The sequence below is a fragment of the Pristiophorus japonicus genome, chromosome 20 (genome assembly GCF_044704955.1).
Source record: "Pristiophorus japonicus isolate sPriJap1 chromosome 20, sPriJap1.hap1, whole genome shotgun sequence".
Taxonomy (NCBI): Eukaryota; Metazoa; Chordata; class Chondrichthyes; family Pristiophoridae; genus Pristiophorus; species Pristiophorus japonicus.
Genome location: NC_091996.1, coordinates 66,415,438 through 66,438,902, shown reverse-complemented (window position 1 = coordinate 66,438,902; position 23,465 = coordinate 66,415,438). Strand labels below are relative to the sequence as shown.

General features: G+C 49.8%; 1 protein-coding gene across 1 annotated transcript in view; it reads right to left on the bottom strand.

Moving 5' to 3' along the window:
* Nucleotides 1-12,634: 12,634 nt before the first annotated feature.
* The window catches only part of LOC139232754 (tetratricopeptide repeat protein 28-like), a 428,802-nt gene continuing 417,971 nt past the window's right edge, over nt 12,635-23,465 (bottom strand). The window contains exon 24 of the mRNA XM_070863256.1: nt 12,635-13,044. Within this exon, the coding sequence (XP_070719357.1) occupies nt 12,835-13,044 (210 nt within the window). The 3' untranslated portion in view covers nt 12,635-12,834. The remainder of the gene's footprint in view (nt 13,045-23,465) is intronic.

Sequence of the window (23,465 nt, the reverse complement as noted above, 5' to 3'; positions counted from 1 at the left end):
AGTGACAACAGGCCATGTTTTACCAGTGCCGAATTTAAAGAATTCATGACCTGCAATGGGACAAAACATGTCACCTCAGCCTCATTTAAACCAGCCTCCAATGGGCAGGCAGAGCGGGCAGTACAAACAATCAAACAGAGCCTCAAACAAATCACAGAAGGCTCACTCCAAACCCGCCTGTCCCAAGTACTGCTCAGCTACCGCACGAAATCCCACTCGCTCATAGGGGTGCCCTCAGCTGAGCTACTCATGAAAAGAACACTTAAAACCAGACTCTCGCTGGTTCACCCCAACCTGCATGATCAGGTAGAGAGCAGGCGGCAGCAGCAAAATGTAAAAGATGGTCGCGCCACTGTGTCACGGGAAATTGATCTGAATGACCCTGTGTATGTGCTAAACTATGGACATGGTCCCAAGTGGATCGCGGGCACGATGATAGCTAAAGAAGGGTGTTTGTAGTCAAACTAGACAATGGACAAATTTGCAGAAAGCACCTGGACCAAACGAGGCTGCGGTTCACAGACTGCCTTGAACAACCCACAGCAGACATCACTTTTTTCGAGCACACAACACACACCCGAAGGATCAATGACACCATCCTGGATGAGAAAATTGAACCCAACAGCCCAGCAAGGCCAGGCTCACCCAGCAGTCCTGCGGGGCCAACAACACGCCAGCCCAGCGAGGGCACAGCCAACACACCAGAACAGACATTTGTACCGAGGCGGTCCACCAGGGAAAGAAAGGCTCCCGACCACCTCGTGGGTATCTCGTGGGTGGCCTGCTTATATACTGTGCTCCCAAAGGATGCTGGGATCTCTTGGGACTCCAACAGGTGGGCCCTTTGGTGGTCAGGTGTGATGCAGGTTACAAGGGGTTAAATACATAATATCACTCCCCCGTGAAGTCAAGAGTACACTTATTTATAAGGTGAGACGATCTGGGGCTTTGCGCTCCCTTGTCGATCGTCTCGGTACAAATGCTGGTGAGGGTGGGTTGGTCAGTTCTTCACTGGGCAGTTGGGCAGCCAGCCTTGCCGGGCTGCTGGGGATGATGAGTTCGGTTTTGTGGTCAACTATGATGTCAGTTGCCACTTGTGCGTGTGTTGGAGGGTCAAAGTTGGTGTCTTCATCAGGTTGTTCGTAGCTGTTGGTGAACCGCAATTTGATTTGGTCCAAGTGTTTTCTGTGCGTTTGTCCATTGGTCAGTTTGACCTGAAACACCCTACTCCCTTCTTTGGCTGTGACCGTGCCAACGAGCCATTTGGGACCATGTCTATAATTGAGCACAAACACAGGATCATTGATCTCAATATCGCGTGACAAATTTGTGCGGTCATGGTACACACTTTGTTGATGCCGTTTGTTCTCCACGTGATCCTGTAGATCATGGTGGACGAGAGAGCCTTGTTTTAAGCGCTCTTTTCATGATCAGCTCAGCTGGGGGAATGCCGGTGAGTGAGTGGGGTCTGGTTCGGTAGCTGAGCAGTACTCGGGACAACCAGATCTGCAGGGAGCCTTCCGACACGCGTTTCAAGCTTTGCTTGATGGTCTGAACTGCCCGTTCTTCCTGGCCGTAGGATGTGGGCTTGAACGGGGCAGATGTGACATGTTTGATTCCATTGTGGGTCATGAATTCCTTGAATTCAGCACTGGTGAAGCACGGCCCATTGTCACTGACTAGGACATCAGGCAAGCCATGCGTGGCAAACATGGCTCGTAGGCTTTCAATGGTGGCCGTGGATGTGCTTACAGACATTATTGCACATTCAATCCATTTTGAGTAAGCGTCCACGACAACCAAAAACATTTTGCCTAGGAATGGGCCCGCATAGTCTACATGGATCCTTGACCATGGTTTGCATGGCCATGACCACAAACTTAGCAGTGCCTCTCTGGGTGCATTGCTTAAATGCGAGCAAGTGTTGCACTGGCGCATGCGTGACTCTAAATCTGAGTCGATGCCAGGCCACCACACGTGGGATCTGGCTATGGCTTTCATCATTACAATGCCTGGGTGGGTGATGTGCAGTTCGCAAATAAATGTCTCTCTTCCTTTCTTGGGCAAGACTACGCAATTGCCCCACAAAAGACAGTCCGCCTGCAGGGACAACTCGTCTTTGCATCTGTGGAATGGCTTAATCGTTTCCTGCATCTCCACTGGGACACTGGACCAGCTCCCATGGAGGACACACTTTTTTTACCAAGGACAGTAAAGAATCCTGGCTGATCCTGCTGGTCCTGACCTGGTGGGCCATAACTGGAGACTTCTCGTTCTCAAATGCCTCCATGACCATGAGCAAGTCTGCTGGCTGTGCCATTTCCACCCCGGTAGTGGGTAATGGTAGCCGACTGAGAGCATCTGCACAGTTCTCTGTGCCCAGTCTGTGGCAGATTACATAGTTGTATGCCGACAGCGTGAGCGCCCATCTTTGGATGTGGGCAGAGGCATTGATATTAATCCTTTTGCTCTCCAAGAATAGCAATATGAGTGGCTTGTGGTCAGTTTTGAGCTCGAACTTGAGGCCAAATAAGTACTGGTGCATTATTTTACCCTGTAAACGCATGCCAGAGCCTCTTTTTCAACCATGCTGTAGGCCCTTTCGGCCTTGGACAAACTCCTGGATGCATACGCAACCGGTTGCAAAATCCCCGATTCATTAGCCTGTTGTAACACACACCCGACCCCGTATGATGACGTATTGCGAGCTAGCACTAATCGTTTACATGGGTTATACAGGACAAGCAGTTTGTTAGAACACAATAAGTTTCTGGCTTTCTTAAAGACAGCTTCTTGTGAATTCCCCCATATCCAGTCATCTCCCTTGCACAGTAGCGCATGTAGGGGTTCTAGCAGGGTGCTTAACCCAGGTAGGAAATTAAGGAATCCCAGGAATGACCGCAGCTCCGTCACGTTCTGATGGCCTCTGTCTTGGCGTCGGTGGGTCTGATGCCGTCTGCTGCGATTCTCCTTCCGAAGAATTCGACGTCCTGTGCCAGGAAAACACACTTCGAGCGTTTCAACCTGAGCCCCACGCGATCCAACTGACTAAGAACCTCCTCCAGATTCTTCAAGTGCTCCATGGTGTCCCGACCTGTAACTAATATGTCGTCCTGGAAGACTACTGTGCAAGGAACCGACTTTAGCAGGTTCTTCATGTTTAGCTGAAAGATCACTGCGGCCGACCAAATCCCGAATGGGCACCGGTTGTAGATAAACAGACCTTTGTGCGTGTTGATGCAGGTGAGGCCTTTCAAAGACTCCTCCAGCTCCTGCGTCATGTAGGCTGAGGTCAGGTCCAGCTTGGTGAACGGCTTCCCTCCAGCCAGGGTCTCGAATAGGTCGTCTGCCTTGCGTAGCGGGTACTGGTCCTGCAGCGAAAAACGGTTAATCGTTACTTTATAGTCCCCTCAAATTCTAACCGTACCGTCCTCCTTGAGTACCGGAACAATCGGACTGGCCCAGTTGTTGAATTCTACCTTGATGATGCCTTCACGTTGCAGCCTGTCCAGCTCGATTTCCACTTTTTCATGCAGCATGTATGGTACCGCCCGAGCCTTGTACCGGGAACCAAATGGATTTGCACTTTCGCCCCGAAAAGCTTCCAATGCCTGGCTCAAATAACGAAGGGAACTTGCTTAGAGCCTGGGTACATGCGGTGTCGTCAACGGACAAAAGCGCTCAGATGTCATCCCAGTTCCAGCGGATTTTCCCCAGACAGCTTCTGCCAAACAACGTGGGGACATCCCCTGGCACAATCCATAGCGGGAGTTCGTGTACTGCTCCATCATAGGAGACTTTGACTTCAGCACTGCCAATTACAGGGATTAGTTCCTTGGTGTAAGTCCTTAGTTTGGTGTGAATGGGGCTGTGCTTGGGCCTGTGTGCCTTCTTTCCCCACAGCCAAATGAAGGCCGTTTTACTCATTATGGACTGACTTGCCCCCGTGTCCAGCTCCATAGACACTGAAATGCCATTCAGTTCAACTTTAAACATTATTGGTGGGCACTTCGTCATGAATGTGTGTACTCCTCATTACGAGTTTACAATTTAGTTGAATCTACTGTGGATCGATCTTCCTCTGCAGGGTTTGCAGCTCACCTGCCTGCACATTCGTTGGAGGTGTCCCATTGTTTTGCAGCCATTGCACGCATAGTGTTTAAAGCGGCATTGATGGGGCCAATGATCACCTCCGCAGCGCCAACAGGGTGTTAACTGCCTCGCATTAACAGATGATGGCGGACTCTGGGTCAATTGAGGTTGGGCCACAGCAGCCAGCATGTACGTTTCTGCTCAAAACTGACGTTACTTTATGCACAGTACTGACCGAAGCTTCTTTGTTCTGCGAAATCTGCTTGGTGTTGTCGCTGGTGAACATAAATGCCTAGGCTATCGTTATGGGTTTACTCAGATTCGAAGTTTCTACTGTCAACAGTTTGTGAAGGATTGTCTCATGTCCGATGCCCAGTACAAAAAAGTCTCTGAGCATTTGATCTAGAAATCTCTCAAATTCACAATGTCCTGCAAGGCGCCTTAGTTCGGCGCCGTAGCTCGCCACTTCCTGGCCCTCCGATCGTTGACACGTGTAGCACCGATATCTCGCCATCAAAACACTTTCCTTAGGATTTAGGTGTTTCCGGACCAGCGTACACAGTTCTTCGTAGGATTTCTCTGGTTTTGCCGGGCCAGGAGATTCTTCATGAGGCCATAGGTTGTTGCCCCACAGTTAGGAGGATCGCCCTTTGTTTGGTAGCATTCTCATCCCCTTCCAGCTCGTTGGCCACGAAGTATTGGTCGAGTCTCTCCATGAAGGCCTCCCAATCGTCCCCTTCTGAGAACTTTTCCAGGATGCCGACTGTTCTTTGCATTTTCGTGCGGTGTTCGTTACCTCATCGCCAATTGTTACACTCTAATGGTCAGACTGAGTAGTGTAATGAGCAAGTGTGACCTTGGCTCCTTTAAGATTCCAGAGTGTAGGTACCTCGTGGGTGGCCTGCTTATATACTGTGCTCCCAAGGGATGCTGTGATCCCTTGGGACTCCAACAGGTAGGCCCTCTGGTGATCAGGTGTGATGCAGGTTATAAGGGGTTAAATACATAAAACAACCCTTTCTAATAGACTTGGTAATCTTGGTCAGCCAGACCTGTCCTCAGTACTCCAGGGCATTGTTGATTGAGCAGCCTGGATAGTCTCCCCATCTGAATCTGGGGGATGGGATTCCTGCTACCAATTTTCCATGAAGATAGTAAAGAAGGTAGTGTCCACACAAACCTGGTTGATGCACCTGTGCATTGTAGATTGACTGATACAATGCTGCCTGAACTGCTGAGTAGATTGGTGTTGCTCTGTCCCATGGGGTAGCTTGAAAGATGCTGGAGGCATAGAAGTTCACCTTCGCAGCCATAGGAAAAGTTGCTGCTGTGCGTAGGTCAGATCATATAATCGTAGTATGATATGGCACAGGAGGCCATTCGGCCCATCGTGCCTGTGCCAGTTCCTTAGTAGAACTATCCAATTAGTCCCACTCCCCTGCTCTTTCCCCATTGCCCTGCAAATTTTTTTCCCTTGAAGTATTTATTGAATTCCTTTTTGAAAGTTATGATTGAATTTGCTTCCACCACCCTCCCAGGCAATGTATTCCAGATCATAACTACACTGTTTTAAAAAAAAAAAAAAAAAAAAAATTTTCCTCCTGTTGTCTCTGGCTCTTTTGTCAATGATCTTAAATCTGTGTCCTCTGATTACCGACCCTTCTGGTGGAAACAGTTTCTCCTTATTTACTGAATCAAGATTTTGAAATCTCTTATCCTTCTCTGCTCTAAGGAGAACAATCCCAGTTTCTCCATGTAACTGAAGTCCCTCACCCCTGGTATCATTCTCGTAAATGGTAAAAGTACTCTATGCCTCGATTAATAAAGCCAATGATCCCATATGCTTTTTTAGCAGCCTTCTCAACTTATCCTGCTACCTTCAAAGATTTGTGTACATACACCTCCTGGTATCAGTTCATGCACCCCCTTTAAAAATGTACTATTTCGTTTATATTGTCTCTCCTCATTCTTCTTGCCAAAATGTAGCACTTTACACTTATCTGCATTAAATTTCATCTGCCATGTGTCTGCCCTTTCCACAGTCTGTCTATGTCCTCCTGAAGTCTGTTACTGTCCGCCACATTGTTTATTACTTTTCCCAGTTTCATGCCATCTGCAAAGTTGAAACCCTGTATACCCAAATCCAGGTCATTAATATATATGAAAAAGAACAGTGGCCCTAACACCAACCCTGGGGGACACCAGTGTACACTTCTCTCCAGTCTGAATATCAACCACTACTCTCTGTTTTCTGCCCGTTCGCCAATTTTGTATCCAAGCTGCTGCTGCCCCTTTAATTTTGCTAACAAGTCTATTATGTGGTACGTTATCAAATGCCTTTTAAAAATCCATGAACACAACATCAATGGCACTACCCTCATCAACTCTCTCTAACACTTCATCAATGAACTCAATCAAGTTAGTCAAACACTTTTTTGAACAGGATTGTAATATTTGCAAACCTCCCGTCCTCTAGCACCATTCTCACATCCAATGAGGAGTGGAAGATTGTGGCCTGAGCCTCTCTAATATCCACCTTTTTTTATTTCTCTCATTAACCGAGGATGCATCCCATCCAGACCGAGGGACTTTTCTACTTCGAGGTGTGTCAACCTTTTAAGTAACTCCTCTTTATCTATTTTTAGCTTATCAAATATTGCTACTACCTCCTACTTTACTGCTACATTGGCAGCATCCTCTTCTCTAGTGAAGACAGATGTAAAGTTCTCATTTAGTACCTTCATTTCCACAAGACTATCTCCTTTTTTGTCCCTAATCAGCCCCACCCTTCCTTTGACTTCCCTTTTACTACTTATATGTTTATAAAATACTTTGGGGTTCCCTTTTATGTTAGCCACTAATCTATTCTCATATTCTCTTTTTGCCTCTTATTCCCCGTTTTAGATCTCCTCTGTATTATCTGTAGTCAGCTTGGTTCTCGATTGTATTATAAACCTTACGTTTGTGACACGCCTCCTTTTTCTGTTTCATTTTAATCGCTATGGGGTAGAGTTTCCGCTTTGGGCACAATCGGCAATCCGGGCGCAAATTACGCCTAAAATTGCACTCGTTTTCCGAAGTGAAATTATGGTTCAAGTTTCTGCACAAACTCATTTGCATAATCACAAATGTTAAATCTTCCATGAACACCCAATGTTCTAGAAAATAGTTGTTTGTTTATTTTTCCTTGCGTTAAAAAATATTCCTTGGTATATTTAAGAGTGGTAACCTGGTTTTATTAATACAGCTGAAAATAGGTTTAATCACAAAAAATAACCAGAGTGTCTAGTTCACCACCTGTGAGTAACCCGATTCAAAATCACAAACTAATTAAAAAAAAAACTATACAGTACCATTTACTGGTTAATTGGTGTACAGTAGTCAGTTCTTAGTAAATTAAATATTTAAACACTTTTAAAAGGTGCCTGTTTGTGTACTTCTGTCTAAAAAAAGCTTCAATTTAAAAGTCTCCTTTAAGGGCCACAAATGAGTTCAATTAGCGGAAATTCGCCATGGTGATTAAGTCGATCTGGGGGCGTGACCAGTTCTGTGGGCGGGGCCAGTTTCCAGCGTGATGTTTTCAAACCAGCGCAAAAAACTTGACTTGAGCTGACATAACTTGCGCTTGAAGTTCCGCGATCTTTTGCGGTGGTTTGGCTAATTCCGGGCGCATTGTGCTGGAATAACCAGTGCATCCGAGCAGAGACTGTGCCCCTAAAATCGTTGGTCAGCCAGGGAGCTCTAGCTTTGGATCCACGCTCGTGGGAATGTGTCTACTCTGTACCCACACCATCTCCTCCTTGAAAGCCTCCCATTCTTCAATGACTGTTTTATCTTCCAATTTTTGATTTCAATCCACCTGGGCCAGATCCCTTTTCAACTCACTGAAGTTAGCCCGCCTCTAGTTAAGTATTTTTACGTGCCGGAGATGGATTGGCACTTTTCTGTCATTCTCACAGTGCTGAAGCAAGCATTCCCAGAGAAGGTGTGCCTGAACCTCTGCACTCAGCTCTCAGATATCCATCTCTGCTGCCAGAAAACTTGCCTCACAATCTTCTCTTCATCCTCTTCTACCTTGGGAAAAAAAAGGTGCATTCAATTCAGTATCCATTCTAGTGTTTAGTCTTCAGCAATGAAATCTCCAGCTCTGCAGCTCCCATCCAGGCGGTTCTTGCTCAGCGAGCTGCCTGCACAACACGATCCCAGCAAGACAATCAGGAACTCCAGTTGTCTGGTAATTGTCCTTCATTAGCGTGACATTTTTGCCTCCGTTTCCCTGCCTGATTTCCTGTCTGTCACGCATATGTTCCACATCGACGGAGCCGATCACACTGGCTGGAAAATCTGCCCCTTCTTCAGTATATCTTTCTAGATGATGCAGGTAGAGAGGCTGCATTAACATCCCGTGTGTGTGATTGTTGAGCCCATCCCGGACACCTGCGCAATCGCTAAAGTTGGCGGTCCATAGAAACATAGAAATTAGGTGCAGGAGCAGGCCATTCGGCCCTTCGAGCCTGCACCGCCATTCAATAAGATCATGGCTGATCATTCAACCTCAGTACCCCTATCCTGCTTTCTCTCCATACTCCTTGATCCCTTTGGCTGTAAGGGCCATATCTAACTCCCTTTTGAATATATCTAACGAACTGGCCTCAACAACTCTCTGCAGTAGGGAATTCCACAGGTTCACCACTCTCTGAGTGAAGAGGTTTCTCCTCATTTCGATCCTAAATGGCTTACCCCTTATTCTTAGATTGTGACCCCTGGTTCTGGAACTCCCCAACATCGGGAACTTTCTTCCTGCATCTAACTTGTCCAATCCCGTCAGAATTTTATATGTTTCTATGAGATCCCCTCTCATTCTTCTAAACTCCAGTGGATACAAGCCCAGTTGATCCAGTCTTTCCTAATCTGTCAGTCTGGTGAACCTTCGCTGCACTCCCTCAATAGCAAGAACGTCCTTCCTCAGATTAGGAGACCAAAACTAACACAATATTCCAGGTGAGGCCTCACCAAGGTCCTGTTCAATTGCAGTAAGACCTCCCTGCTCCTATACTCAAATCCCTTAGCTATGAAGGCCAACATGCCATTTACCTTCTTCACCGCCTGCTGTACCTGCATGCCAACCTTCAATGACTGATGTATCATGACACCCAGGTCTTGTTGCACCTTCCCTTTTCCTAATCTGTCACCATTCAGATAATATTCTGTCTTCCTGTTTTTGCCACCAAAGTGGATAACCTCATATTTATCCACATTATACTGCATCTGCCATGCATTTGCCCACTCACCTAACCTGTCCAAGTCACCCTGCAGCCTCTTAGCATCCTCCTCACAGCTCACACCGCCACCCAGCTTAGTGTCTTCTGCAAACTTGGAGATATTACATTCAATTCCTTCATCTAAATCATTGATGTATATTGTAAATAGCTGGAGTTCCAGCACTGAACCTTGCGGTACCCCACTAGTCACTGCCTGCCATTCTGAAAAGGACCCGTTTATTCCTACTCTCTGTTTCCTGTCTGCCAACCAGTTCTCTATCCACGTCAATACATTACCCCCAATACCATGTGCTTTAATTTTGCACAGTGATCTCTTGTGTGGGACCTTGTCAAAAGCCTTTTGAAAGTCCGGATATACCACAACCATTGGTTCTCCCTTGTCCACCCTACTAGTTACATCCTCAAAATTCCAGAAGATTTGTCAAGCATGATTTCCCTTTCATAAATCCATGCTGACTTGGACAGATCCTGTCACTGCTTTCCAAATGCGCTGCTATTTCATCTTTAATAATTGATTCCAACATTTTCCCCACCACCGATGTCAGGCTAACCGGTCTATAATTCCCTGTTTTCTCTCTCCCTACTTTTAAAAAAAAAAGTGGTGTTACATTAGCTACCCTCCAGTCCATAGGAACTGATCCAGAGTCAATAGAATGTTGGAAAATGATCACCAATGCATCCACTATTTCTAGGGCCACTTCCTTAGGCTGCATCCCAGAGTACTTATCAGGCCCTGGGGATTTATCGGCTCTCAATCCCATCAATTTCCCTAACACAATTTCCTGACTAATAAGGATTTCCTTCAGTTCCTCCTTTTCGCGAGACCCTCGAACCCCTAGTATTTCCAGAAGGTTATTTGTGTCTTCCTTAGTGAAGACAGATCCAAAGTATTTGTTTAATTGGTCTGCCATTTCTTTCTTCCCCATTATAAATTCACCTGATTCTGACTGCAAGGGACCTACGTTGGTCTTCACTAATCTTTTTCTCTTCACATATCTATAGAAGCAGTCAGTTTTTATGTTCCCTGCAAGCTTCCTCTCCTCCTCTATTTTCCCCCTCCTAATTAGACCCTTTGTCCTCCTTTGCTGAATTCTAAATTTCTCCCAGTCCTCAGGTTTGCTGCTTTTTCTGACCAATTTATATGCCTCTTCCTTGGATTTAACACTATCCCTAATTTCTCTTGTTAGCCACGGTTGAGCTACCTTCCCCGTTTTATTTTTACTCCAGACAGGGATGTACAATTGTTGAAGTTCATCCATTTAATCTATAAATGTCTGCCATTGCCTATCCACTGTCAACCCTTTAAGCTTCATTTGCCAGTCGATCCTAGCTAATTCACGTCTCATACCATCAAAGTTACCTTTCCTTAAGTTCAGGACCCTAGTCTCTGAATTAACACTGTCACCCTCCATCTTAATAAAGAATTTTACCATGTTATGGTCATTCTTCCCCAGGGGGCCTCGCACAACAAGATTGCTAATTAGTCCTCTCTCATTACACAACACCCAGTCTAAGATGGCTAGCTCTCTAGTTGGTTCCTCGACATATAGGTCTAGAAAGCCATCCCTAATACACTCCAGGAAATCCTCCCCCACCGCATTGCTACTAGCTCGGTTAGCCCAATCTATATGTCGATTAAAGTCGCCCATGATAACTGCTGTACCTTTATTGTACGCATCCCTAATTTCTTGTTTGATGCCATCCCCAACCTCACTACGACTGTTTGGTCATCTGTACACAACTCCCACTAGCATTTTCTGCCCTTTGGTATTCCGCAGCTCTACCCATACAGATTCCACATCATCCGACCTAATATGCTTTCTTACTATTGCGTTAATTTCCTCTTTAACCAGCAACGCTACCCCACCTCCTTTTCCTTTCTGTCAATCCTTCCAGAATGTTGAATACCCCTGGATGTTGAGTTCCCAGCCTTGGTCACCCTGGAGCCATGTCTCCGTAATCTCAATTATATCATAATCATTAATAGCTGCCTGCGCAGCTAATTCATCCACCTTATTCAGAATACTCCTCGCATTGAGGCACAGAGCCTTCAGTGTTGTCTTTTTAACTCTTTGTCCCTTTTAGAATTTTGCTGTAATGTGCCCCTTTTTGATTTGTGCCTTGGGTTTCTCTGCCCTCCACTTTTACTATTCTCCTTTCTATCTTTTGTTTCTGTCCTCATTTTATTTCCTTCTGTCTCCCTGCATAGGTTCCCATTCCCCTACCATATTAGTTTAACCCCTCCCCAACAGCACTAGCAAACACTAGGACATTGGTTCCGGTCCTGCCCAGGTGCAGACTGTCTGGTTTGTACTGGTCCCACCTCTCCCAGAAATGGTTCCAATGTCCCAGGAATTTGAATCCATCCCTCTTGCACCACTCCTCAAGCCACGTATTCATCTTCGCTATCCTGCTATTTCTACTCTGATTAGCATGTGGAACTGGTAGCAATCCTGAGATTACTACATTTTGAGGTCCTACTTTTTAATTTAATACCTAGCTCCGTAAATTCAGCCTGTAGGATCTCATCCCGTTTTTTACCTATATCGTTGGTACCTATATGCATCACGACAACTGGCTGTTCACCCTCCCCCTCCAGAATGCCCTGCAGCCGCTCCGAGACATCCTTGACCCTTGCAGCAGGGAGGCAACATACCATCCTGGAGTCTCGGTTACAACCGCAGAAACGCCTATCTATCCCTCTTACAATAGAATCCCCTACCACTATAGCTCTCCCACTCTTTTTCCTGCCCTCCTGTGCAGCAGAGCCAGTCATTGGCAACCCAGGCCACAGGCTGCCTCCCCTACTCCGGCTGACATTCCAGTGCAGTGCTGAGGGAGTGCTGCACTGTCGGAGGTGCCATCTTTCAGGTGATACAATAAACCGAGGTCCCGTCTGCTCTCCCAGGTCGATGTAAAAGATCCCATGGCACTATTTCGAAGAGTTGCAAGGGAGTTCTCCCCGGTGTCCTGGCCAATATTTATCCCTTAATCAACATAACTAAAACAGATTATCTGGTCATTATCACATTGCTGTTTGTGGAAGCTTGTTGTGCGCAAAATTGGCTGCCCCGGTTCCTACATTACATCAGTGACTACACTTCAAAAAGTACCTCGCTGGCTGTAAAGCACTTTGGGATATCTGGTGGTTGTGAAAGTTGCTATATAAATGTAATTCTTTCTTTCTTTCCATCCCCACATGTGTACTTATTGTGTTACAGATTCAGTCACTGAGGGAGGCCACTGCTTTTGGTTGGGGAATTGGTTGCTGAGTTTATTCAAATTTGGTCAATCATTTTATGTCCGTGTTAGAGATGTGCTGGGATCACAGAGATTTTACCAGCACCTGTTAAATTATGATGTTTGCTTTGCATAGGTTCCTGCTTGGAGATATCATGTGCATATCAGCACTGTGTGCAGCACGACCAAGCACAGAGTGACAATGCACAGACCTACAGTGTCAGGGCAATGGATCAATAAAAGGTAGGAAGAGGTCTTTGACTGCAGCTCTGTGGCGATGCCGCACACATTCCTCTTGTTCCTTTATGATTTCCTGTGCAGTCGCACGCAGGGAAATATCTTGTGAAACAGGCATAGGTGCATCTAAGAGGATGCGGGTAGTGCTGGGAGTTGCCGGGCCTTTGACCTTCACCTTCTTTGGAGAGCATTCCTGTTAAAACAAGTAGAAATGAGTCAGGGAGGAGGGTGGAAATTTTTTTATGTGCAGACTGTAGATATACTCTCTGTGTAGTCACTGTATAGTTGCATAAGATGGAGACTTGTTACCTGATGTACTATCAATAAGGTTAACACTGGGTATATACTATGCTGGCACCACTAGAGGGTGCAACTGGTGGAGACCAGGGTTTCCTGCCCCTGTGGCAGAGGCTGCCCACCAGAGGGCACTGTGGTGGGAGACCTAAGGGTCACCTACATAGGTGTGCAGGGCCCAGTATAAAAGGCTGCCCACTATGCGTGTGCCTCACTCTGGAGTTACGAATAAAGGACCAAGGTCATTACAGTTTGAGTACAACACCTGGCCTCGTGGAGTCATTCATATGTGCATTACGGACATAACAACTGGCGACAAGAATACAGACTTTCACACGATTATGGCTACCTTTGGCACACTAAAACACTTCACAGAGGGTGATGATTGGGATGCCTTTTTGGAAAGGCTCGAGCAATATTTCATGGCAAATGACCTAGTAGAGGAGACAGACACATTGGCGGAGAGGCACAAGGCTATACTGCTGACCAGTTGTGAGCCGGAGATCTACCGCCTCATCAGGGACTTGCTGACACCCACGAAGACCAAGGATAAAACATACGATGAGCTGACTGAACGAATTCACGACCAACTAAAACCAAAACAGAGCATCCTCATTGCCAGGCACAGATTCTACACTCATCGCAGGCCTGAGGACCAGGAGATTGCAAAATATGCTGCCAACCTCAGGAGACTTGCGGCACCTTGTGATTTCGGCACGAACCTCAACGAAGCATTGCGAGACATCTTCGTTATGGGAATTGGCCACGAGGGCTTCCTTCACAAGCTATTATCTGCCGATACCACAATCAACCTGCAGAAGGCTATCCGCATCAGTCAGACGTTCATGACCTCGACCTGCAGCACCAAGCAAATTATTCATCCTGTGGACTCAAACCCGGCAAGTACTGTACACAGAATGGTGTCTTTCACAGGCAAGACTGTAGAACGTGGCTCTGCCCAGGGCAGAGAGCACAGACCTCAGGGTTCCAGAGCTCAGAGTCCACCGAGGGGTGCTAATCGAGTAGCACCATGCTGGCATTGCGGAGGAAACTATAGGGCTCACCGGTGTCGGTTTGCTGAGTATGTATACAAAGCCTGTAACACGAAGGGCCACCTCCAGCGTATGTGTAAAAGAAATACGACTCACCATCTAGCAGAGGAGTCGGTAGATGACTTTGAATCCAGCGGGGAGTATGATGATTTGCCAGAAAGGCAGCTCAGCCCCAAGAAGAAGTGTATGGAGTGTATATCTGCACCACTGATTGTCCTCCAGTGAAGATGTAAGTCGAGATAAACGGCGTTATTGGAAGTGGACACAGGAGCGAGCCAGTCGGCCAGTCAGCCTTTGAGAGGCTATGGAACGAAAAACGACCCGAGCTGGTTCCAGTACAGGAAAAGTTGCGCACCTACACCAAGGAGGTGATACCAGTCCTTGGTAGTGTGGATGTAAGTGTAATCCATAATGGCGTGGTGCGCAAGTTACCTCTGTGGATTGTTGCAGGTGATGGTCCAACGCTACTTGGAGGAAGGTGGATGGGGAAGATCCAGTGGAAATGGGAAGATCTCTTCACTCCAGCAATCGATGTCCCCCGTGCTCAGAGGCAGAGCAAAAGCTCACCTTCACTTGGGCCAGGCACCAGAGAACAGACCAGTGCAGCACCTGAGGCACAGACCATCCATCATGACTGCGTGGCAATGATTCGACCGGAACGACCTAAAAGTACCTTCTCTGCTCCAGTGCCAGGACTCCTGGGGAGAAAGATCAAATTCACAGGCACTCTTCCAGCTTTTGTGGCAGAATCGCAGGAGAGAAGGATCAAGGCAGTCCAACTAGAGGACAGAGGCAAGATGGCATCCCTGCTGCAGCGAGGGGCAGCGTGGCTGAAAAAAAGATGGCCGCGGCCAGATCATGAGATGCAACGCTGAGGGACCAACACGTGGTGTCTAACAAAGGATTTGATTGGGGTAAAGCCAGTAGGGTTCTCTTAAGGGAGACCTGCAAACAACTGAACTTAAACAGACATTAAGATTGTGAACAAAATGTTATTGCGAGATGTCGGGAATAGAGTGTCCTCAAAGTAGTAAGCGAGCGAATTCGGGAGGGTAAAGGTGCTGATCCTGATGCCCTGCCCCCGGTGTCCCCACAAGTTATAGGCCAGCGACTTCAGGAGGGTGAAGGCACTGATCCTGATACCCTGTCCCAGGTCTATCCCACGCTGCAGGCACCCCGATGGCACCATTCGCCACGGACCTGGAAACGAAAACTGTGCCAATCCGTGCAGTTGGCCGCCGTTGCCCACCACTAGGTGGTGACGGCACAGCCCCCAGACCCAATTGCTACCTCGGCCATGTCCGGGAGCGAAAGGTCAGAACCAACAAGTTCCCCAAATGGGACCTGGAACAACCAGATTCTCAACACTGTTAGAGAGCAGGCAGGAAATTCTGCAGCCCTCAAAGGAGGACAGGGAGGCCACATATATCTGTGGCCCTGCCCACCTCTAGGCAATGGCAAAGGCCCTGAGTCCTGGTTCGGTGAGCGAACCAAGCCCACCCCGCTAGCAGGGGGCGCAGCGCCGCTATCCGACGACTATGACCCCCTCCGGTTGCTCTGGAACCTGCGTCCTCACATACCTGTACTGCTACCTCAGTACTGACCATGACTGAACCATGAATGCAATCTACCCAATCCTGGTGCATGACCCCAAAACGTAACGAATGTAAGTCACTGAACCAAGGTGTCATGATACAAACTGTAACATCCTTTCTTTGTTTTTGCACTGTGTCTGATCCTGTATGTTAATGTAACGGGCCTGCCACATGATCTCGCTTGGGGGGGGGGAAATGGATGTATGTAGCCATGGACACACACATGGATCACACCCAGAACCCACTGGAACCACCACTGCATCATCGAACCATCCAAACTGGTAACCACTACCCAAAGTTGTGGCAAAAGGACTTTGGGGCTAACGGAGAGAGCTAAGCCAAAGCGCAGCCGATGTGCAAGGGCTATTGGCACTTAAGTCTGGGGAGAGCTAAGCCAGAGCACATAGTGCAAAAGTAATCAGCACAAAGGACTTGGGGGAGAGTGATGTTATATATGCAGACTATAGATATACTCTCTGTGTAGTCACTGTATAGTTGCATAAGATGGAGACTTGTTACCTGCTGTACTATCAATAAGGTTAACACTGTGTATATACTATGCTGGCACCACTAGAGGATGCAACTGGTGGAGACCGGAGTTTCCTGCACCTGTGGCACAGGCTGTCCACCAGATGACACTGTGGTGGGAGACCTGAGGGTCACCTGCATAGGAGTGCAGGGCCCAGTATAAAAGGCTGCCCACCATGCTTGTGCCTCACTTGGAGTTACAAATAAAGGACCAAGGTCACGACAGTTTGAGTACAACACATTGCCTCGTGGAGTCATTCATAAATGCATTACAGACATAACAGAATATTCAGCTTATTCTGGGATACACCAGGTAAATGAATCTTATTATACAGCTCTGATGACAACATGTTAGGAAGAAACAGATTAGATGCGTAACTGAGTGGCTTGAAAGACGGTGTAGAAAGGAAGGCTTCAAATTTCTGGGGCACAGGAATGAGCTTTAGGTAGGTGGAAGCTTTAAAGATGGATGGATTTCATCTAAAGTGAGCCAGTACCAAATGCTTCCCAAAGAAGGTAAATAGAGCAGTGGAAGAAGATTTAAGCTAAAGATTCAAAGAATAATACAGCACAGAAAGAGGCCATTCAGACCATTGGATTGCTCTTTCAAAAAGCAGGCACAATCAGTCCCACACCTGATAGCCTGGCAATTTTTTCTTTTTCAAATGTATATCCAATTCCCTTTTGAAAGGTATTATTGAATCTGCTTCCAGCACCCTTTCAGGCAGTGCATTCCAGATCATCATAACTTGCTGCGTAAAAAACATTCTCATCATCTCTTCCCTGGATTTTAAAAATCTGTATCCTCTGGTTACCAGGCCACCTGTCGGTGAAAATAGTTTCTCCCTATCCACTCTATTAGAACCCCTCATGCTTTTGAACAATTCTGTTAAATCTCCCATTAACCTTCTCTGTTCTAAGGAGAACAACCCCAGCTTCTCAAGTCTTTCCACATAACTGAAGTCCCTCATCCCTGGGACCATTCTAGTAAATCTACTCTGCACCCTTTCCAAGGCTTTAACATCCTCCCGTGTAGTGTAGTGTAGTGCCCAAAACTTTAGCTGAGGCCTAACCATGACTTATTAAAGATTAGCCTGTTTTTATAAAGCCAAAGATCCTGTATGCTTTTTTAACAGTCCTCTCAACTAGTCCTGCCACTTTCAACATTTAACTCGAGGGGCTAGAAACTCCACTTTTGAGCTTATCGCCCATTTCTGGCGTGGGCAGTAAAAAAGGGTTTCAGATCGCCCATTCTCAAAACACCGAGTTTACATTTTTGAAAATGGGCGTTATCGCGAGCAATATCAAATGGGTGGTAGCATTACCGTAAAGTGTGGCTGTCCTTAGCAATGGCATGGCAATACTCGATTCCCGTGATTCAGGAAGTCAAGGGTCACCATGACATGCGCAGAAGAGGAGACAGAGAGAGAGGGAGCTCAGAGGGACTGAAGGCATGGCTGGGTGTAGTGTGGCTGCTTTGGGAGGAAGGAGGGAGACTTTAGAGCTTCACAGCAAGTAGGCAAACAAAAAGTAGCTGTTAACAGCCACATAGTTGACCGAATTTACCCGATAATGGAGAGAGAGGAGGAGGCATCACAGCATGCTGTGGAGACTGACGCTGGAGAGAACAGTGAGGTGGGAGAGGAGCACACTGGAGGCCTCAAAAGAGCCAGGGGGTTCTCGGATGAGGCAAATGCCTCCCTCCTGCAGGAGGTCGAGTCACGCTGGGGTGATTTGACACAGGGCAGGCGTGGGGCAGGAGTCGGCAGACGATCCTATTACATCTATAAGAATATAAGAATTAGGAACAGGAGTAGGCCATCTAGCCCCTCGAGCCTGCTCCGCCATTCAACAAGATCATGGCTGATCTGGCCGTGGACTCAGCTCCACTTACCCGCCCGCTCCCCGTAACCCTTAATTCCCTTATTGGTTAAAAATCTATCTATCTGTGACTTGAATACATTTAATGAGCTAGCCTCAACTGCTTCCTTGGGCAGAGAATTCCACAGATTCACAACCCTCTGGGAGAAGAAATTCCTTCTCAACTCGGTTTTAAATTGGCTCCCCCGTATTTTGAGGCTGTGCCCCCTAGTTCGAGTCTCCCCGACCAGTGGAAACAACCTCTCTGCCTCGATCTTGTCTATCCATTTCATTATTTTAAATGTTTCTATAAGATCACCCCTCATCCTTCTGAACTCGCAACGAGTAAAGACCCAGTCTACTCAATCTATCATCATAAGGTAACCCCCTCATCTCCGGAATCAGCCTAGTGAATTGTCGCTGTACCCCCTCCAAAGCTAGTATATCCTTCCTTAAGTAAGGTGACCAAAACTGCACACAGTACTCCAGGTGCGGCCTCACTAATACCCTATACAGTTGCAGCAGGACCTCCCTGCTTTTGTACTCCATCCCTGTCGCAATGAAGGCCAACATTCCATTCGCCTTTCTGATTACCTGCTGCACCTGCAAACTAACTTTTTGGGATCGGGGACTTGGCCTGGAGGGTGGTGCACGGAGCAGTGCCGTGCAACAAATTTTTAAGCCGGTTCACGGACTCCCAGGCCGCCTGCAATTTCTGCGGTCTGGAGGAGTCCGTGTTCCATGTTTTTATGGAATGCACGAGGTTGCAGCCCCTGTTTTATTATTTGAAGGGGCTGCTCCTGAAATTCTGGCTGCACTTCAGTCCCACTCTCCTGATCTTTGGGCACCCTGTGCGGAGGGGAGCGGGTAGGTCCGAAGGCCTCCTCGTAGGACTGCTCCTGGGCACGGCCAAGGGTGCCATCAGCCGGTCCAGGCAGCGGGCGGTCGAGGGGGTCGTTCAACCTGACTGCCTGCCTCTCTTCCGCTCTTACATCCGGTCCAGGGTGTCCTTGGAGATGGAGCACGCGGTGTCCACCGGTACGCTCGCGGCCTTCCGCGAGAGGTGGGCACCGGAGGGACTGGAGTGCATCATCACGCCCGGCAACCAAATTTTAATTTGATTTTACGTTTTTTAAGTTTAATTTGTTTTAATTGCCGGTGATTTTAGTGTCCCCCTTCCCTTTTATAGGGGGCACTGGGGAAAATTGTGATTTTAGTGCCCAAAAAAAAAAACCAAAAAAAGAAAAACACAAAAAAAACAAAAAAAAGGGGGGGAAAAAAAGGGCCTTGTAAATGTCTGGAGTGTCACCCAGGTTGGGTGGCACCGTTATTGTTTTATGTTTTCACAGGTAGACTCTAAAAGAGTTTCATGCACAAGGACCAATCGTGGAGCAGTGGAGGCGTGTCCTGCTCAGTTGGAGCTGTGAGCAGTGAGGGAAGCAGCTAGCAACTTGAGCTCCTGCCTGGAGAGCCCTGAGACCAGCCCAGGAAGAGAAGGAAGGAAGGGGCTTCACTACAACTTCTATCCAGAGGGAGAGGAGGAGAAAGCAGAAAACTTTGAAACAACTTTACCATTCTGCAAAGAGTTGGAGAGAGGGGGAAAAACCACCAACAACATCCAGTGTGGAAGGAGGGAGACTCAACTACTCTACAGGTGGGTGTGGGTGCATTTCCCCAAAAAGACTTTGTTGTTTCGGTGGGGGGAGGAAAGAAGACCACTGAGGGCCGGAACATCGCGGGGGGTGTGTGTGTGTGTGTGTGTGGTAGTGTGCGTGGGGGCCGTGCTTACAACTGGGCCCCCCCCACAATTGGAACCCCCCCCACCCCCCACATTTGCCTAGCCTGGGATAGCTGGAGCTACCAGGCTGAAGATTGTCATCAATCACCCAATTAAAGATCGTTAGGAGTGCCTGGTGGCTCCAGCTACCCCAGGTGAAGACATCTTCTCCCCCCACCTGAAGACCACCCCAAAGACTTTTGTGTTTTGCCATCTGGGGAGTGCACCCACCCACAGCTGCGAGGGGAGACCTGCCCTCGCAGTCCCCCCCTTCCCACCCCCCCTCTCTCTTTCTCTGTTACTCTGTTTCTCCCCTCTCTCTCTGAGAGCCTCTTTCTTCCAAATTTAATTTAAAAAAAAAAAACATTTAAGACAACTGAGCAGAGGGAGCAAGGCCCCTCCCCAATTGCCAACTAGGGGAGAGGTACCTCATTAAGGGCTCCTCTGCTCAGTCAATCTACAAGAGGCCTAATAAAGACCATTAAGGCCTGTGACTTTGGGGTGGGTGTAGCCCTTAAAGGGACCCCGTGATGGCGACCCCATCCACGCCGGTGGCAGGGCCAGCAAGGTCGTATGCGCAGGCGGTGTCCACATCCACGGCACCTCCTGCGCCGGCCGCTGCCCTGCCACCTTTCAGACTAATAACAAAAAAACACGGGGTCAAGAGCTACACTCACCCCACAATGAGCATCGAGGAGTGCGTGCGGGCGATGGCTGGGGTAGTCGGCCCCTCGGCCATTGTCGCAGCCTCCAAGATGTCTGGGAAGGCCGTGTTCTTCCTGGGGTCGGAGCGGGCGGTGTCCCTGGCCCTTGAAAAGGGGCTCACGGTGGGCGGGACGTTCCTGCCGGTGGACCCTCTCGAGGCCACCGCGCAGAGGGTCATCATTTCAAACGTCCCGCCCTTTGTTCCCGCTGAGCTCCTCCTCCCTCACCTACACCAACTGGGGGAGGTAAGGTCGGGGATCAACCCCATACCGCTCGGCCTCAGGGAGAACAGCCTGCGCCACGTGTTCTCCTTCCGCCGCCAGCTCTTTGTCCGGCTGGCGCGGGAGGAGACGACGGAGGGGAACTTTAATGTGGTGCACGAGGGGACTGCCTACCGCGTCTTCTGGACGTCGGACGGCGTGCGGTGCCATGCCTGTAGGGAGGTGGGGCATGTTCGTAAGAACTGCCCCGCCTCCAAGGCCGCCAAACCACCGAAGGCGGCCAAGGCTGGCACCGCCGCCACCCCTCCCCCTAGTTGCGTCCGCGTGCCGGGAGCCATGGGTGCGCGGGCATCGTCGGAGGCCTTTGTTTTCAGGGCCTCCGGCGGGGGGGAGGGAGAGCGTTCGACCGGAAAGAAGGCGCGGAAGAAGGCGAAACATCTCGAGGCGGGTCCCCTCGGTGCGCCGGAAAGTCTGACCACCGCGCTCAGCCCAACCCAGTCACCGGCGAGCGCGGGGTGCCCCGAGCCCGTGCCCGGGCCCTTGAATACCACCACAGAGGGGCCCAGGCGCGGGCAAGAAAAGGAAAAGGGGGGGGCGGAGCGGGAGGCCTCGGCAGACATGGAGGTCTCCCTGACTCCGCGCGCCCCCAGGAACAAAAAGAGGCACCGCCCCAATGAGGCGGAGGGGGAACAACATCCCTCCGCGGAGGAGGCGGTGCCCGCCGCGTGTCCCGCGTCCCCCACCAGCGCCCCCAAATTGTGCTGCAGGCGCGAGGAGTCTTTCCCCGGGGAGGGTGAGACAGTTGAGGCTGCCCAGCCTCTGCCTCCCGGGGATGGAGTGGAAGATCTGCCTGTCGTGGGGGGCGTGGGGACCGCGGAGGAATGCGTAGCCGCCGGGCCGGGCGTCCCGGGGACTGAGGCGGGCGAGGCCGAAAAGGCCGAACCTGAGCCCGCCCAGCTATTACCCAACTTCCCCCGGGATTTGCTCGACCCGGCAGAGAATGAAACAAATAATTATGACACTGTAGATGCTGGGCCGGGGGGTGGCAGCGGGGAGGGGGAGGAACACCCACCCTCGCCCCTTACTTTGGAGCTGGAGCACTTGGAGGGCCTGGGGATTTCCTATGGCCGGGTCTCTCCTTGTTCTCCGGTTCCTGGGGCGGAGGGGGAACCCCTTCCGCTGTCATTTCCCGACCCAGCACCATTTTTAAAAGAGCCCAGTGGGGACTCCTCTGCCGACGATCCTGGGGGTGGGATCGGGGCAGTGCCAGGGCCGGTTGGAGCGGCCGGTTCATTTGCCGTACCTTGTGCGGTCGATGGGCCGGCTGCTGGCGGCCACCTCCCGGAGGAGGACGGGGACTCGGTGGGGGACGCGGGTGAAGACCTAGAGACCACCGCCAGGGAGGCGGTGGATCTGCTCGCGGCCGCCGCTGAGGCCCTCCTCGTTCCTGCAAAGGAACTCCGGGACTTTTTGGCCCAGAGCCGGGGTCGCCGCGACCAAGCCCGACTGGCCCTGGAAAAATGGTCCGAGCCGGAGCTGATCAAGGGGTCCGTCCGCGCCGCCGTTAAAACCTTGGCCGCGGGCGGGCCCTTGACAAAGGAGCAGCACCTTGAGCTGCGCGAGCTCGAGGGACTCCTCGCTGGGCTGCGGAGGGAGCGGAGTTCAACAAAAGACTCCGCTCCCTCCCCCACAATAGGTTAAGGTAGAGGTTGCACTATGCTTTTGTCATGAAGATAACCATAGCCAGCCTCAACATCAACGGCGGCAGAGGGGCACGCCGTAGATTTGACAATTTTTCGCTCCTGCGGGAGGGGAAATATGCGGTGTGCTTCCTGCAAGAAACCCACACCGTTCCGGGAGACGAAGCCACGTGGCTCCTGGAATGGCAAGGAGAGGTCCGCATGAGCCACCTCACCGCCATTTCTAGTGGGGTGGCCATCTTGCTGGGCCCGCATTTTCAGCCGGAGATCTTGAGGGTCGAGGAGCCCGTGCCAGGCCGCTTGCTGCACGTAACGGTTCGCCTGGGGGACGTGCCGCTCCATCTCGTGAACGTGTACGCCCCTCATCCCGGCCCGCAGCAAACGCGCTTCTTTGAAGAGGTGTCCGCTCTTCTTGGCTCCGTCGACGTCGGCGACTGCATTGTCCTCGGGGGGGATTTTAACTGCACCCTCGAGGCGAGGGACCGCTCCGGTGCCCCGCAGTGCATGACGGCGATGGAGAAGTTGAGGGACCTGGTCGGGTCCTTCGACTTGGTGGACGTCTGGCGAAATCTCCACCCCGACTCCAGCGCCTTTACTTGGGTGAGGCCTGGAGTTGGATGGTCTAGAGTCGACCGCCTTTACGTGTCTCGGGCGTACGTTTCCTGCGTCCCGGCGGCCTCCATGCGGCCGGTGCCGTGTTCGGACCACCACCTGGTGTGGGCGGAGCTCGCTTCGCTCCGCGCGAGGACGGGGTCCGCGTACTGGCACTTTAACAACCGGCTGCTGGAGGACGTGCGGTTCCAGGACTCGTTCCGTCGATTCTGGTCCGACTGGAGAAGGAAGCAGGGGGGCTTCCCCTCCTTGAGGCTATGGTGGGACGTG